Genomic DNA, 17,848 nt, shown 5'->3' on the forward strand with positions numbered 1-17,848 from the left:
CAAAGGCCCGGCCAGCCAGCGTAAACTGGCCAAACCATTGAAAGCAGACAAGCTGCAGCGGTTTAGTGGTGATGACTGGTAGCGGCGTTTGCCATTAAATCTAATAAATAAATAAACACACATTAGTATTGCACTTTATTCATCTTTCATTTGAAGCTCTTAACTTCCATTCAAAATGCATTAGCATTTAGCAAAAACTACAGTTGTGTTTTAGGACCACAAACAAAAATGAAAGAAGCAATGAAGGCACACAAAAGTACAGTAGTCCTCACAAAAAGACTTTTTCTTTCAATACATGCTGCAGTGAAAGGAATGCATCTATGGTGATCATTTTGAATTGTATATTATGAATGCATAAAGGCTGACAGACTGTGGTACCAACATGAATTCATATTCGCAATGCAATCCAATCCAATACACATGGTAAAAATTAAATATATAAAAAATTAAATACAAGAAAAACATTCAAAGGCAACCACTGACACTTTTTTTTGTCAAAAAAAATGTCAGTTACATAATGCAGGAACAGCAAACAATAACGATTGACATTAAACGTGCAGCAGAGAAGTTAGCGCTGCTGCTTCACAGCAAAAAGGTCCCTGTTCGATTCCTGCATTGCGGGTCTTTCCGTGTCGAGTTTGGCTTTTAGCCTTGATACAGGAATGGATTAAATGCAGAAAACACATTTCCCTGTACGTATAATGTACAACAAATAAAGTACTTTTACATGTAGACAAGTTTTAGATGATAGGGAAATACAAGACAAAAAGTATGAATGAAATCCACACAGCACTTCAATCCCACCAATGTTACAGTGAGGCCCTTTCATCCCAACAGCGTACCAAGCAAACAAGCCACTGAGCCCTTTATGAGCAAACTGCATTAATCATTTAATTTTTATATTCTATTTACAATTATACAAGCTTCACAAAAGTGGTTTGCATGCATAAGGTACATTACACATAACTTTGCAGGATACTTGGTATTGGTACTTTTTCAACAGCTAAGTCTTGTGCTCTAACTGGATTTTTAAAATGGATACACAGTCATTTGTAGAAAAAAAAGGAAGTAACAATTGGGTAATTTTGGTTATGATGGTGTGATCATCTAAATGCACAGCGGGCCGGATTAAAGAACATCGTGGGCCATTGTTGGCCCGGGAGCCATATTTTGCCCACCACTGGTCAAACATAAAGTCCAACATTTCCCTTTTGGAAAAATAAAATGTAAACACAGCACCACTTACTTATACTGGAGGACATTTTCTTTTTTTTTTCCTTTTGCCTTTCATTTGAACATTCTGTCTTTCCCATGTACCAGTTGATTATTCCATTCCATCATTAACCGCCATCGTGTGTGCAGTTTTTTTTTTTTTTTTTTTTTTTTAAGACCTTATGTTGTACTTTCTTTTTCCAACTGACATCTTTGAAAGCCATCATCATTACTTTCAAATTGCCTTTTTGTTTTTATGCATACGGTCCGTTACGCTGTGGTTACCGTTGACGACGGTCAACAAGTCTAATTTATTGTCCATTCCCTCCATTCATAAGGCAGGATGATGTGCATGGGCAGGATGGACGAAGGGGAAGAGGAAGAGGAGACGGGTTAGGCAGGTGTTGAGCTCTTTTCCGTGACCCGGCTGGGTTTGTTCTCCGGCCGGTGAGGTTTGTGCTGAGGGCTGCTGCGAAGGTTGTCATCCATCTGGGAGAAAGAGACGTTAGCAACCATGTGGAAATTTGGAGGATAAGATGAAGTTCTCGTAGTCAGCCATGCAAAGAAAAGAAAAGCCGAAGCACCTTTTCTATCAAGTTGGACTCTTTGTTTACAAGCTGAGTTAGTTTCTGCAAGTTGGCATCCATTGTTTCCTGAACAGATGGGGGAAGACCTGGAAAAACAGGGACACCCGTGGAAAACGAGCAGACAAGCTTTGGTGCAACAGGAAAAAGCGCTAACCCCTAAAGAGCCACCAAGCAACAAAACAAATTTCCTCAGAAATGGCTTACACGGGTGGGCCGGGCTGAAGTAGACCGCCAGGATGTTGTCGCAGAAGTGCGTGAGGTTGTCCAGCTTTCTGAGGTGGCTCTGCAGGGGGCTGTTGGGGAGGGGGGCCTTGTGGAGGGGAGCCACAAACCCAAACACAAAAGCATCCAGGCTGGTGGGTCTAAAGACACAAACAAGTTGATAGCGTAACACGTTACAATCCACTTGCATAGGGGCCAAGTTGAGCAGTAATCCACCAGATGAGTGAAAATATACTACATACTACTATTATATATAACACAGTGCAATAATCCCATTCATGGTGTTGATATGTGCAGTGCAATGGCGTCGTAGCACGTCCTTGAGTACGTACAAGTTGCCGAAGAAGAAGTTAGCTGCTCCCAGTCTGTAGGAGAGAAGATTCAAGCACTCCTTGGCATCACTGTACAGCTGACACGGTGAGAAACAACAGTGAGGAAATGATAAGTGCAGTTAAAAAACAAACAAAAAAACAACAACATTTTGGCCACTTGTGTTTACCTTTCCTTCCACTTCATTGATTCTACTTAACGGTGCCTCCCCTTTGGTCAGCAGGACGCGGGAGCGGGCGCTGTTGGCATGGCGACCGGGCACCAGGAAGTTGAGGGGGAACGGCGAGCGGGCGGCAAACCACGGCCGCGTCAGATTGGCGTAGATTTCTGCATCCAACCAGAAAGTGTGCAACTGGCATGTGAAGGACAAAGAATCAGGAGTCACACTTGACATTTTTGCAAGCGACGAGACTGAGAAGGTGTCGAGTTACCAGAGCAGGTTGTAATTTTTCCTCGAGGAGAGCAATGTAAGCCATGGTGTCGGCTCCTTGTCGGGCGCTCAGCTCGTAGTCTGCGTTAAACCTCTGAAAACAACACAAATGAATCCCATTTGATTCAAATGCATGTGCCTCAGTCCTTTACAAAGCATCGACTAATACCTGCTTTCTCAAGAAGTTGAGAATCTGCGAGGGATCTTTCACTGAAGTGTCACCACAAACCAACTCGGGCACTGTTGCTAATGAGGAAAAAAATATATATATATCCAGACACTTTCCAAACCTTCAACACAAACAATCCTTGCTAATAATAACTGCCTCAGCCCACCTGTCAGAGTTTTCCATGTCAAGTCGATAGGAGAAATGTTCACTTTGGCCCCAGAAAACTTGGCGTATGCCTGAAAGAAGAAAAAAAAACAACGGCTGAATTAACACAGATGGTAAGAAAAGACAGCCAAGCAAGAACAGGGAAGAATGTGGAGAAAACCCCATGTGTGTTTCCATGACGATAAAAGGGCTTTTTTTTCTTTTTTTTTTTCTCAATCTTATCACCAGTTATTTTGGGGTAGATTATGTCATCGTTGATTCTCCCGCTCGCTTTTCTCCTTGACAACTATGATGTGGTTATGTGCTAATATAAAATGCTGACGTTTGACCTCTATACCATTTTATTTCCCCAAATATTGTTATTATCAAATGTACACAAAGTGATTTAAAAAGAATAGCAACAAAACAAATTGATACCGCTTCCTGTAAGTGGAGCTATTTTCTTTGATAAATAAATAAATAAATAAATACATAAATAAATAATGGTGAGATATTTTTAGAAGCGACCTGAGGGCTACTCAATAGAAAATGCAATACAGTTACAATGTTTTATAATTTACATATAAACAATCTACTACAGCAAGAATGGTGCTCGACATTGGATTTAAGTGTACAGTATTCTCGATAGTAAACAAACAGTGAGGGAAGTACCTCAGGAATTTTACTCTGCACTGACCTTGAAGGATCCCATTTCCTCCATGACTTCTGACCAACAGCCATGGAGATCGGACAAAGCTAACATTCACTAATGTTAACATGTCCCATCTGCATACATATTTGTCAAGACATGTTTAATAACAACGCTTAGTTCCGTGCACGGTCAGATAAGAACAGTGGAACGACCAAGTTAGCATGGAAGCTAACCGGAGAGGAGACAGCGAATAAAAATAACAAGTCAACCCGGGAAAAGTGACGTATGCAACGGCCTTGTCCATGCAAACAAACGTGAAGGTTACCAGGACTACGAGTGACTCGTTGTGGACCGACGGCAGACCCCAGTCGCCGCCCCAGCATCGCAGCTCCATGGCAGCTGCCATGTTTGCTCCGAGGAAGGCGGTCGCTCCCTGACGTCACGTTGGAGCCCAAACGTGCCTGTCTGACGTCACTTTCCTTTAGACACGTGTTTCTCTTAACTTTAATGGGATTTTTTTTTTTTTTGCATTTATTTTTTGACGACTTCATACTTGTATTCCCTTCATTTTTAAACCAAAGGCTACACTTTATTCTTTCTTCTTTTTTACTTTTTTTTTTAATTACGTAAACAAAATGATGACGCAACAGATCACGAGAAGCAAGATATTCCCCCATCCATGGGTTTATTTCTGAAAATTGTTTGATATTGGCGCCAAGAATGATTTGCAGAGAATGTGTGTCATCAACCAGCCTGAACTCACCAGCTTCTTGTGCCCACAAATTGTCTAATCTGAAAACAAACACATGCAGATAAGGTCTATTTGCTCAGCCGTTAGTTATCTTTACTGTTTTTCTTAAATGGTACAAGGCCCATGAAAGTTGATAGAAGGGGGTGCTGAGAAGTTTTTTGTTAGCTTTTCCCCCCCTCCATTGTGTCAAGTTGTCAGAACTATATTGCATAATAGCCTACATTTGACATTGACCAGTTTCACTTTTATACTTCAGATTCCAATCTGTTATTATTATTTTTTCTATTACTATTAAAAAGAACGTGTGAACGCCACCCAGGGTAGCCGAAGCTGAAATTCAAATCTAGAACCTGAGAATTTGTAGGGCAGTCGTGTTAACCATTGCAGCTATACATTCCAAAATTATTTGTTAGTTTCCTTGAAGAGTCTAAATTGTTCAGCACATACTGTAGATGTGAATATGCGTGTGGATAGTTATTGTCAGATGTACCCTCTTGTGAGAACAAGTGCTTAAGAAAAGGGATTGAATAAACCACACTACTTTTGCTCAATGAGGTGCAACTCCTACTGTACATGAGTTTATGATCACAGTTGGAAAACTATATCCATAATATACTTATAAATAGGAGTCCTGACCAATTAGCACTTAATCATTCAGTTCCTGCTTACTTCTTTTATATTGCTTTCTTTCTTTGTTTATGGTGCATGAGTTTACTAGTCGCCGCCACTTTTTTGCAACATATGAGGGCGGCCACTCCCCTCTGCTTTTAAAGCTGTGCCTGTGGCCAAACAGCCAGCTCACCTCTGCTGAGTTTTTGCCTCAACATCTGGATGCTCGGCTTTGTCCGGCATATGCGATTCTAACTTTTCAGTTCCAAGAGCGGATCCTCTTCTGACTGGAGACGATGACTGTGTGGCCTGGAGTCTTGGCTCTGTCTGTGGTGCTGCATCAGCTTTTGATCACTGCTACAGCTCAAGGCATTGGTGAGTGCTGGCTACCTCGCGGACTATTCTGCATTTTAAAGCAACATTCACTGCAGGTTTGTGTTGGGTCACATTTTAAACCTACACTGTAGCTCGCCCGTGGGGTAAAGACACAGCAAAAAATCCCAAACTGAATTGACTATACCAACAGAGATTATTTTAACACTAACACACCAGAGCTAAATCAAAACTTTTAAAATAGTTAAATATTCAACACTAGGAGAGAGTACATTTTGGATTCATTTAAAATAGTTAATTTAAAATTACAGAGCATGCAAGTAACTCTCCTCAGACACATCTGCTTTCTCTTTCAGTCAGTAGTTTGACTCCTTAAAGGTTTTCCGTAAATGGGTTTTGATCGCATTCCCCAGTACCATACAACCTGTCATAAGACAGCAATGCTACACACTAAGCATCACATCTCTCAGTATTTTTAAATAACTTCAATGTGGAAAAAAAGACGTTAGTTTGACAAACCAGCCAAATGTTATTCGTTTTCATTGCAAACAACATGTTCAACTTTGAGATGGTTTGTCTCTACATTAAAATTACAGTCCCACAAATGTAACTTTGAAATTTTAATACTCCCATTTTTGCTCTGATTTGGCGCATGCCTCACTATTATATTGTAACTAGACTAAGTGCAATTTCTGGAGAAATTGCGTGGGAATGCTGAAAGCTGAATGCTAAGATTTGAATACATGTGCAATGCTTATGAAGTAAATTGAGAGATAAATTATGAAATTCTAACCTGGTTACTGGACAATGCGCTTTACAAACTACACACTATCATACACATAAAATATAGTAAAACCAATTATAAAAAAACCCCCAAAAAACAGTCAATAAAATACTAAAATGGAATAAAAAAAAATACATTAAAAATAATTTTAAAACAAATACAAAATTAAAATAAATATATACTATATAAAAAATAAAATGAAAAAATAATAAAATGGAATAAAAAACACAAAAAGACCGCAAGGACCACACAATTTACCCTCAGCTAAAAAGCCAAAGAATAAAAGTGGGTCTTAACACGAGACTTAAAACAGTCCACTGTGGGAGCAGTTTGAACATGGAGAGGCAAGTGTTCCACACCTTAGGCCGGGCCCAACCACAGAGAGGACCCTATCCCCCCTAGCCTTTAGTCTGATCTGAGGCAACACGGGCTGGAAGTGGCCCTCAGACCTCAGTGCTTCTGGAAGAGGTCTGAAATGTACGGAGGGGCCAATCTGGGACCAGTTAATGTGTTAACAAATTACGTGTTGCTGTGGCCATCCCTATTGTGGAACTCCACTTTTGTAGCATTAGCATAAGAGTAATCCAGCAATTATCTACCCTTAACAGATGCCTGTTCTGTTGAATACAACTCTACTTGTCTTTAGGAGCTTTTGAGGTTGGAGAAATAATGTCCAAAAAAGAGAGCCTTGATTGGTAAAGCATCTCTACCTGACATCTGAAAAAGTACATATGCAAAAAAAACAAAACAGATTTGCCTGGAAACAACACACCATTTTTTCCACATCATTTTCCTGTCACTTCATGTTATTCTTGAGTTGCGCAAACGGCAGCGCGCACGTCAATGCGAAACGAGTGTGTTGTCTCCAGTGGAAAGAGTGTGCGCCGCTGCTTCGGCAGCTCCAGTCCGTCACTCTATAAAAGACATCAGGCTACAAACGCATTCACGTAGGTCACATTGCACACACGTGGACACCCTGTCACACTTAATTCATAAAGTGACTCAGCAAAGCCAATCCACAGTACACTGGCAGCTATCACTGTTTGGATGTAGACCTGCCAGTAGAAAAAAACAACAAAAAAATATCTCTCTTGTGAACCAACATTTAGGGAAAAGTATGTGTTGTGGACGGAGTATCTCATACAATTAACTCATTTGCTCCCAATAACGTGTAAATATGTTTTTTTTAAAGTTCTAAGTGTCCCAAAGACTTTTTTTTTTTTTTTTTAGCATACAGAAGGCTTTGATGCAGCCTCTCAACTGCAAAGAACGGTTGCAGAAATGGTAGTTATTACACAAACGGCCAGCAGGTGGCAGCAGAGCAAAGGAGATCAACCAGGGCCATGTAGAAAAAAAGCTCAAATACTTACAATTTTGAATAGATTTGTGAAAACTGATGAAACTTAGCTCTCTTCTAATGCTAATTGCTTCAAAACGGAAACAGATAGAAACATACTTTTTTTTTCCTGATGAAAGAAGAGACTTTAATCTTTCTTTTGGTAGGCTTTTATAGCAATTGAACACAATATTCTGTGGGCCTTGCAAAATCAGTCAAAATCCAGTAAAAAAAGCCGGAAGCGAACGGGATCGCTTTTGTGAAAATGGCTGGGAGTGAATGAGTTAATTACACATATGATTGACATTCCAAAGGGAAAATTGTGACCAAGTCCCACAAGTCTAAAGTTAGCCAACATCGTAAAAATGATTATTTTGGCCATTTTAAAAACTTGCTTGAATTAGTTTTAACAAGTCAACTCTCCTGTGTCAGTGTATGACCTTCTGGTGTCGCCGGACTGCCTGCCGGACTTGCTCCAAGGAAGCTTAAAGAATAAAGGCCGGGACGAGGCCTTCCTGCTGTCCTCGTTCAAACTCCAAAACAAGGCCCCCACATCCCTTTACAGCGTCATTAACCCCAAAGACAACAGCAAGTACCTGGAGCTCAACGTGCAGGCCAAACTGAGCAAAGGTGAGAGAGGGCTAACGAATCACGTGACGACTTCTATCCAGCAGGTAGTGACAGCGATGCTCTCTTTCAACATCTCAAGTCACCTTGCGCTACCAGAAGACTGATGGCAGATACGGCACAACCAGTTTTAACCACGGCTCCCTGGCCGACGGCAACGAGCACCACGTGCTGCTGCATGCCAGCGGTCTGCAACGAGGCCCGCCTCGCCTCAACATCTATGTGGACTGCAGGCTGGTGCACACTCTGGATGACCTGCCAGCTGCCTTTGGGTCCATCCCTCGCCGTCCGAACTCAGTCGCGCTCAGGACGCTGCAGGTTAAAGAAATGAAGATTTACATTAAGTGCATTATTTGCTGTCATTTATTTGTCCTTGTTTTGCATTTTCGATGAAGGGTGGTGGCATGACTGACATGAAACTGGTGCTTGATGACACCATAGAAAACGTGGCAACACTGCAGGACTGCAGCATGGATCAGAATGAACCTCTGAAGCTGCTGAGTGAGAGAACAATGACATTCTAATCGTCTTAACTTTAGATTTAATGGTGTGGTGGTCAACACGTGCATAGATATAAACACTAGATGTCTCGTCCACACTGTGAGCCAATGAGAAGAAACGTGAGCATAGGACACTCGTAACATTACAGTCAATGGATGGACTTTAAGAATAACTGTAGATGGCTCAAATCTCCCAAATTCTCAACCTATTTTCATTTTTGTTGTTAGACATATGACACAAGACAAGACATGACACAAACTACTATTCCACATTTTTCAAAAATAAATAAATAAATAATAATAATAATAATAATAATAACAAATATTTTAAAAATTCAGCCTGAACCATAAACCATATTAATAAGGTTTCTAATAAACCAATCCGTTTTTAAATTAAATTAAGCATTTAAGTGAGGAAATCACGCAACTTGTCTTGCCACGACTGAGCAACCCAGACGACTTGTAGTCCCCCGTCCTAAGATGGCCGACCGATGATGACGTTGTAGATTACGTCATGAGACATCGATTGTTTATATCTATGAGCACGTGTATCAAATAGGCTGGCCTTCTCGTGTGGACGTTTGTTCCAACATCCTCCGACGTTTCAAATAAATAAATAAATAAATAAATAAATAATGCATGTTAAATTTACTGAAGACTTGTCTTTAGGTCTGACTGTTTGTTTAATGTTAATGTTTAATATGTGTTCTGCGACTGGAATAATCTCACTCACTTATGTGCTTATGTGTGAAAGTACAGTAGGCTCCTGTGTGCCTGTTTACAACAGCAACAATAGTAGATTGAATGTGGTATATAGCATTTTAGCTAACAGTAACATAACTTTCAAAAGCTATATCTTAAATAAGGTCAAAATGTTACTAATCTGGTTCACTCACCATGACCTCAGGAAACAACAGCAATTATGTTAGCCCGAAATTCACATCACTGGTTTGCGCAGCCACTTCTTGCCAAGCTGAGTTTTGTGGGGCTCAATCAAAGCGCAATGTAAAAAATGTGTCTGTCAACTTTGCCCATCATGAATTGTAAACAAGAGGACAGTTACGAAGGAAATAACTCGGAAGTTTCTTTACTTGAATCACTCCTCTCAATGTAAAACACATTTTATCACTGAATGCTTATCTCAATTAAAAAAAAAAAAAAAAAAAAAAAAAAAGGTTTCTACCAACGTTCCAATGATTCTTACAGCAAAACGCAACATGGTCACTAATCTTTCAATTTCTCAGGTTTCCAGGCAGGCAGAGGCGTTCAGGAGCAGACCACGATGCAGGAATTAAGGAGCATGCTGGCTGAGATGAAAGAGATGCTCAATCAGCAGGTAACTTCTTTTTGGTTATGTCTGGCCAAGAAAACGTATAAAAATGTTTACATTGTCAGCTTTGTCACATTTCAAAAATAGATCTGATGATAGGTAGATGTTGGCACGAGAATTATTCACAAGGCAATGTTTTGATATGCTCAAGCAATCAGTTGTATTCACATTACAATTATATGTAACACTATTAATGTAGCCTACTGAGACTTACTGGTAAAAGGTGAAGAATGTAGCCAGAGTTGCAATTATGTTTAAATGTGCTTTTACTTTTGGGCGAGATTGGTTTTGCAATAAAATCAACTTCTCGTAAAAAGTGACCTACTGGGTTTCTGGAACCGTTTTGTTTTCAGGGGATTGTGCAACCAGTGATGGGAATCTAAAAAAAAAAAAAAAAACGGGGGGTGGGAGGGAATCGGGGGTTGAGCTCAAATCAGATATTTTTTTTACAGTACCAGGCAATAGCCTGACTCTGACTGTTTTGTCTAAATGACAGGAAACAAAAGCTTGATCCATTGGCATCGATTGTCTTTTGTTTTCACTAAAAAATAAAAAAAATAATAAAAAAAAATAAACCATACAGACTTATTCTAAACCTAGAAACAGTTGATACATAAATGTAGAATAATTTGAGTTTGTCCTATATTTTTGTCCAAGATAAAAGAGACCAACTTTCTGAGGAACACCATCACAGAGTGTCTTCCTTGTGGTAAGTAGAACAGGAAACACTGAACTGAACTTTTCCCCCCACTCTTTGAATTGAAACCGCCTGCTCAGTTCCCTCCTAAAAAAAAAGTTGGACAATATTATGCTTCCAACAGTTTGAGGAAGGCCCATTTTTTTTGTCTGACGTAGAAAGAAAGGTCTATAAAGGCATCCTTTGAGTTTGATGTGGAAAAACAAGTCTTCAACTCCGCTCAGTACTTTGTACTTTTAGCCAAATATTGTGTGCAGGTCCCGATGGAAGGCCAACCAACCCAGGACCAGGTCCAGGTCCAGGTCCAGGTCCAGGCCAGTACGAAATACCTCCTCCGTGTCCACCTGGAACGTGTTTCCGACAGGACATGTGCATTCCCTCTTCAATGGGAGGCTACCAATGCGCTCCCTGTCCTGACGGGTATACGGGGGATGGGGTTCACTGCGATGACATCGACGAGGTACTGAACTGAGCTCAAATTGGGAATAAGACAACGTGACACTAATTCGATGTTATGTTGTGTTTTAGTGCCAGTTCAATCCGTGTTTCCCTGGCGTAAGGTGCGAGAACACCGAGCCTGGCTTCCGATGTGACAAATGTCCTTTGGGATATGCTGGACCAGAATTAACCGGAGTTGGAGTATCTTATGCTCAAGCTAACCAACAGGTTGGTCTTCAGTGTTGGCAAGTATAATTACAAATACTTGGTGTTATTGTACTTTTGACTTTACTCGAGTATTTATCTTTTCAATTACTTTTATGACTTTTCTGCCTTATGTTTGAAAACATACATCAATTCCTTTGTTAAAAATGGCTTGCTACTTTTTTTTTTTTTTTTAAACAAAGTAAAAAAAAAAAAAACATTAAAAAAAAAAACATACTTAGAGAGAGGTAAAGTCAACTGTAGTTGAAATCTTTATTGATTGAGATCTTGGAGACTGGATATTAAAAAAAAACAGACATGGAAAACCATTAACTGTAAACGATACGATTTGAAGAAGCAAGATGGCCGCCAGTGGCCTTTGTGAATTTGTTTGATGTTTTCGGCTTCAAGAATGATTCATGGCAAATATTTTGTCTTGAATCATTCATTCACTACATTTAATAAATTACTGTCTAATCTGAAAAATGACATAAAAGTGAGGCCCACTATATATTGATTTGCGTTTCTGTATCAGAGACTTCACACTTTGCCTTCCAGCCACAGGTAAATATGAAATCATAGTTAAAGAGGAAGTCAACCTTAAACATTTCTTAACAATAATATAATTTGCATTCTAATCGAAACATGACATTCCGATTAATATTACATTTGTGGAATATGAGTTGCCAAGCAAAATCCAGCCATTTTTATCCAGCTCAGGGGGCGGCCATTTTGCCACTTCCTGTCGACGGAAGATGACATCACAGTTGCTCAGGGCTCAGGCAACGGCCAATCACAGCTCACTTGTTTTATGAAGCTGAACTCTGATTGGTTGTTTCCTGAGACCTGAGCAACTGTGATGTCATATTTAAGTCGATGGGAGAAGGCAAAATGGCCGCCTTCTGGATTTTACTGCTTAACTCATATTCCACTAATGCAACGGTGGGGCTGCATAGAATATATTATTGTCAATTTTTTTTTTTTTTTTTGGGGGGGGGATTAAAATATAGAAATAATATGATTCCCACCCCCATTCATGTTTCTTCAAGGTGTGTGAGGATATAGACGAGTGCATGAGCCCACCTGACCACGGAGGCTGCACTGCCAACTCCCACTGCCACAACACCATCGTAAGACCATAAAGATAAGATCAAATGGGAACAACTGCAGAGTTCTTCGCAAAAGCTCCTTTTGAAACCACCTGTCTGGTGACCGTGCGCTGTTCTCTCTAGGGCTCCTTCCGCTGTGGAGACTGTAAAAATGGCTTCACAGGTGACCAGGCGAGCGGCTGCCAGGGCACCAGACTCTGTCCCAATGGGCAGCCCAATCCATGTGACGCCAACGCCGAATGTGTTGTGCAGAGAGACGGCAGTATTAGCTGTGTGGTGAGATCAACAAAATACCTCCTGACCATTCACTGAATTGTTGTTGTGAGCTCGTATTGTACCGTATTTGTGCCTCTCTCTGTTTGTGTGTGTTAGTGTGGTGTTGGTTGGGCAGGCAATGGCTATAAGTGTGGAAAGGACACCGATATTGATGCGTATCCTGACAGTAATCTTGACTGCCCAGGAAACAACTGTAATAAGGTTATGCATAAATCTCTCTTCCTCTTGCTCGTTCAATTTTCTTTCCTAGTATGTACATCCTACCTTCATACCCAACCAGTGTACGTTCCTCCCTAGCCTCCCACCTACCTACCAAACCTTACTATAGTGCATGTAATCCATCATAGGAAGATGAACAAATAATTAATTTGTCTGTTTCAATGCTGTTTCCAGGACAACTGTGTGTTTGTTCCAAATTCTGGCCAGGAAGATGCCGACAGAGACGGGCTGGGTGACGCCTGTGATGACGATGCAGACAGCGATGGCATCATTAACATAAATGTAGCGAATAAATTCCGACATGCAGATCGTCACTATTCTGTGAAAAACTCCTTTTTGTGCCATTTTTTCCCCTACATTTTTATGTTTATGGGATGAAACTGAATGCAGAGTGACATCTCAATAACTTAAAAAAAAAAAAAAAACATGCGTTTTTTCACAGGACAGCGACGAAATATTTTCCACTCTGTTAACCTCTGCTATTTTGGACTCTGAGGCAATAATGTAACAGTGTGTTTGAACATCCCAGGACAATTGCTGGCTGGTTCCGAATGTGGACCAGAAGAACAGCGATAAGGATCTCCATGGCGACGCTTGTGACAACTGCAGAACAGTGGAAAATCCATCCCAGAAAGATACAGACAAAGATGGGCTGGGCGATGAATGTGATGACGACATGGACGGGGATAGTAAGTTTGCATATATAGATTATGTTTTCAGAGCTTTCCAGTATGAACCTGTAAGGCACAGCACACAATAGCGCGGTTAGCTAATGCTAATACGCGTTATAATACCACAGATCTGCTCGTCTTTTGACTTTTAAATCATTGTGCTTCCGTGTATTGTCTTCTCCCAGTCAACCTGTCAAGACATGGGCAAAGTAACTCATTGTTGGGGTGACATTTTGCAAATTATCAGTATTGTTACGTCACAGTTTTGGCAAATATTCCAAACGGCTCGTTCACAAACACTTTTTCGGAAATAGGCAGCTCACAAAAGATTTACTGAGTGGTGTAATGTCACACTTGATGGTTGGGCAGGCACTTCAGAAACCCAACTTTGTTTATATGCACTAAGAAGTTAATTTTCCATCATAAGCGGCTGTAATTACAGGGTGTCATTTTTGTAAATGTCATGGAGTGGCTAAAGTCAAAGTTTGGATGTTTGGGTAAGTGGGTTATTACTGTTTTTATTGCATCAAATGACATTTAAAAGAACCAAATGTCCATTTGAGGTATTGAAAGACTCTTTGTGTTGCCTAAACCACCACGTCCTGTTTTTAATGTCTACTCTTACAAGAAAAAAATAACCATATTCAAGTGGACAAGTTAGCATACCTAGCATATGCTAACCTCAGCTGACAAAGCGTTAACTCTTCAACATCCTCCTGTTTGTTTCTTTGCCTGTTTACAATTCCCACCTCCGCTTGTTAGACCATTTCTGTACATTCAAATTAATAGGTAACGCGTCACCAGTTCTGCTGAAACCAGTGTGAAATGTTCCTTGTGTAATTGCAGGAGTTTTCACAGGCTTCCCTTAAATGCCCGTTTTCCTCATGTTTTCCACTGATGACTTCCAACTCCTTGTGTGTACTTGTTGGTTCCCGGACGTATTGTGTTCAACATTCCTCATTCCAACCTTCTAATCGTTAGATCTGAAGTTGGATTGATTTTAATAACGTTTGGTCACACGTCTGTCTCGTCCCAAAAAATATTTTCCATCCAGGCGTCTGCCAAGCATTGAGGGGCTCTGGAAAATATTTGACCTTTGTCTTAAAAACACACGGACATTTGGCCAGCGACTTTTCTGCATTGAGTTTCGGACTGTTTATGATTCATTCCACACTTTCACACACTCTTCAGCCACAGTAATATGAAACAAAAATGTTTGTCCGTCAGATTTGAAGAATAGAGTGGACAATTGCCCGCGTGTGGCTAACCCGGACCAGAGCGACAAAGATAATGACGGCGTGGGAGATGCGTGTGACAGCTGTCCGGACATGGCTAATCCTAACCAGGTAACTAACCAAACAACCCCGCCCACAAACATTTACCTGAAACGCTTACAAACCTTTCTCTTTTTCACGATCGCAGTCAGACTCGGACGACGATCTGGTAGGAGATACATGTGATGACAACATTGACACGTAGGCACTCATCCATCTGGTCTTTAATGGTTCAAACAGTATTTTATTTTTTTTAACAGGATTATTTGTGTAACTTTTCAATGTAATCCTTTTATTGAACAACAAATGATTGCTAGCCAATGAAAAGCAGCTCCAAATTATGTTTTATAACTATACATTTGTTTGTTTTCCACTTATATATTTTCGTGTCCACTATATCCCATCAAAATTTGCAACAGTGAAAGCTCCCATTTTGCAATCCTGACCTTCCTCTTCTTTTGCAGTGATGGAGACGGCCATCAAAACACCAAAGACAACTGTCCCAATGTCATCAACTCCTCTCAGTTGGACACGGACAAGGATGGCATGGTTAGCTATTCTCCTGATTCACCAGTGCCAACTTCACTTTCCAAGATGGCCGCCCCCGTGAAATCAGGCTTCATCTCCCCACAAAAACGTCCAAGAAAGCAAAGCTTAAAAAGTGATACAATAATGAGAAACTAAATGTAGTGGTTTAGCTTGAGTGTGAGTTAGTACATCAGCATGTTATATATGTGAATGTTATTTATGAAATATTGACACGTCTGGATTTAGACCACCATTTAATCTAACCAGGAAACAACAGAGGATGACAATTAGTGGTGGGGAAAATGAAGCTTCATGAAGCACTTGAAATATTTTTTTGACTCCTCTCGATGGTGCTCTTGGTTTAAAGATAAAGGCTAGTGCAATGGAAATCGATTTAATTTCCATCACTACTTTCTAGTGATGGGAAAATGAAGCTTCATTTTTAACCCAAGAGCACAATCTAGAGGTCTAAAAAATATCACAAGTGCTTCATGATGCTTCGTTTTCCCATCACTACTTTTCTAGTAAACCAAGAGCACACTCTAGAGGTCTAAAAAATATCACAAGTGTATCACTCCGTAGTGATGGGAAAACGAAGCTTCATGAAGCACTTGTGATATTTTTTAGACCTCTAGAGGGTGCTCTTGGTTTAAAAAAAAGATATCACAAGTGTGTCATGAAGCTTCATTTTCCCATCACTAGCTCAAAGTAGTGAGGGTGCTAGAGGGTTTAAAAATGAAGCTTCATGAAGCACTGGTGATTTGTAATCCACACATTATTGTCAGGGAGATGAATGTGATGACGATGACGATAATGACGGCATCAAGGACGACGAGGACAACTGTAGATTGGTAGCCAACCCAGACCAAAAGGACTCGGATAGTGAGTATGTTAACATTTTAATGACAGTTCTTATTGGAGTGTGTTCAAAGTGGCGCTTGTGTGTTCGTGTTTCAGACGACAAGGTGGGGGACGCGTGCCAAGGCGACTTTGACAAAGACAATGTCATCGACGTGGTCGACCACTGTCCAGAGAACGCTGAGGTCACCCTGACGGATTTCCGAGCCTATCAAACGGTGGTCCTGGATCCAGAAGGCGACTCGCAGATTGATCCCAATTGGGTGGTTCTTAACCAGGTGACCACGTGGTAGCATTGCACCTACTACTATCTGTCAAAAAAAAAAAAAAACAAGCGCTAAGAATATCATGAGTTAATTCAGATTTATTTGCACAAGGGGATGGAGATAGTCCAGACCATGAACTCTGACCCCGGCCTGGCTGTAGGTGAGTAAGTCCTCTCGTGTTTTTCTGCTCGAGCGCTCCTCTACGAAACGCTGTTTCGGTCCTGCGCAGGCTACACAGCATTCAGCGGCGTGGATTTCGAGGGAACGTTCCACGTCAACACCGTGACAGACGACGACTACGCCGGCTTCATCTTCGGTTACCAGGACTCGTCTTCCTTCTACGTGGTCATGTGGAAACAAACGGAGCAGACGTACTGGCAGGCTGCGCCCTTCCGAGCCGTGGCCGAGCCTGGAATACAACTGAAGGTACGTGCGTGCTGTCATCGTCAATTCCCGTATTTGATATTTTGTGTGTCCCACGCCATCAGGTGGTGAAGTCCAAAACGGGACCCGGTGAGTATCTGAGGAACTCCCTGTGGCACACCGGAGACACTCCAGAGCAAGTTCGTCTCCTCTGGAAAGATCCCAGGAATGTGGGCTGGAAGGACAAGGTGTCCTACCGCTGGTTTCTCCAGCATAGACCTCAAGTTGGATACATCAGGTACGGACACGGATATTTATTAAACGTAGCACAAACTAGCTGGTCTCCATCTCGTACACTAGGGCTCGCTTCTTCGAGGGCTCGGACCTGGTGGCGGACACAGGTGTGATCCTTGACACCAGCATGAGAGGAGGCAGACTCGGTGTCTTCTGCTTCTCGCAGGAAAACATCATCTGGTCCAATCTCAAGTATAGATGCAATGGTGAGTGGTGGATTAGTCCAGTTAGTCCCACAGCAAGTGCGAGTATTCTGTCACGTTTACTAAACGGTCTCTGTTTTCCTGCAGACACCATCCCTGATGACTATGAGCACTTCAGTGCGTAAAACATCAATTGAGGGCTGAGATACAATCACTAGGTGGCCATTATATACTTTTTTTTTTTAACGCAAACTATTCAGCACAGTGCTTATCATCTGAACATTATATGATGCAAATGAAGATTTAATAAAATAAGAACATAACTTCAAGCATCCAAGACATTTCATGAAATTGTTCATGGAAGTTAGTCGTGGCACTCAATTGTCAAGTTACAATTGAGGCTTTCGTGCCCCTGATTCAGTTTATGCCACTTGAGGGGACAGAACTTGGGACCACATTCATCATCATATCATCTTGGATGTCATCCAGCCA

The 17,848-nt window shown here is 41.1% G+C and overlaps 2 protein-coding genes across 4 annotated transcripts; one reads left to right on the plus strand and one right to left on the minus strand.

The window, feature by feature from the left end:
• Positions 1-122: 122 nt before the first annotated feature.
• mtx3 (metaxin 3) lies at positions 123-4,232 on the minus strand. Of its 3 annotated transcripts, none has more exons than XM_077521583.1 (9): positions 4,072-4,232; positions 3,117-3,186; positions 2,951-3,027; positions 2,783-2,875; positions 2,521-2,703; positions 2,354-2,430; positions 2,004-2,161; positions 1,797-1,885; positions 123-1,701 (listed from the first exon to the last, which is right to left on the minus strand). In XM_077521583.1, exons 1-9 carry the CDS (start codon positions 4,150-4,152, stop codon positions 1,606-1,608), a joined length of 924 nt encoding a protein of 307 aa, XP_077377709.1. In that variant the 5' UTR covers positions 4,153-4,232; the 3' UTR covers positions 123-1,605. The 3 variants fall into 3 exon arrangements, with proteins under 3 accessions (XP_077377709.1, XP_077377712.1, XP_077377711.1); XM_077521586.1 differs by having other exon boundaries at positions 3,117-3,211; positions 4,053-4,144; XM_077521585.1 differs by lacking the exon at positions 4,072-4,232 and adding an exon at positions 3,792-3,888.
• On the plus strand, positions 4,131-17,688 carry thbs4a (thrombospondin 4a). Its single transcript, XM_077521582.1, has 23 exons — positions 4,131-5,481; positions 7,992-8,189; positions 8,269-8,504; positions 8,582-8,687; positions 9,931-10,022; positions 10,674-10,725; positions 10,971-11,173; positions 11,242-11,379; positions 12,405-12,485; positions 12,588-12,740; positions 12,837-12,941; positions 13,134-13,241; positions 13,489-13,648; positions 14,858-14,976; positions 15,053-15,105; positions 15,369-15,453; positions 16,218-16,314; positions 16,390-16,568; positions 16,668-16,716; positions 16,786-16,982; positions 17,045-17,217; positions 17,280-17,419; positions 17,504-17,688. Exons 1-23 carry the CDS (start codon positions 5,403-5,405, stop codon positions 17,539-17,541), a joined length of 2,841 nt encoding a protein of 946 aa, XP_077377708.1. The 5' UTR covers positions 4,131-5,402; the 3' UTR covers positions 17,542-17,688.
• Positions 17,689-17,848: the final 160 nt, after the last annotated feature.

Source organism: Festucalex cinctus, chromosome 5 (assembly GCF_051991245.1).
Source record: "Festucalex cinctus isolate MCC-2025b chromosome 5, RoL_Fcin_1.0, whole genome shotgun sequence".
NCBI classification, from domain to species: Eukaryota; Metazoa; Chordata; class Actinopteri; order Syngnathiformes; family Syngnathidae; genus Festucalex; species Festucalex cinctus.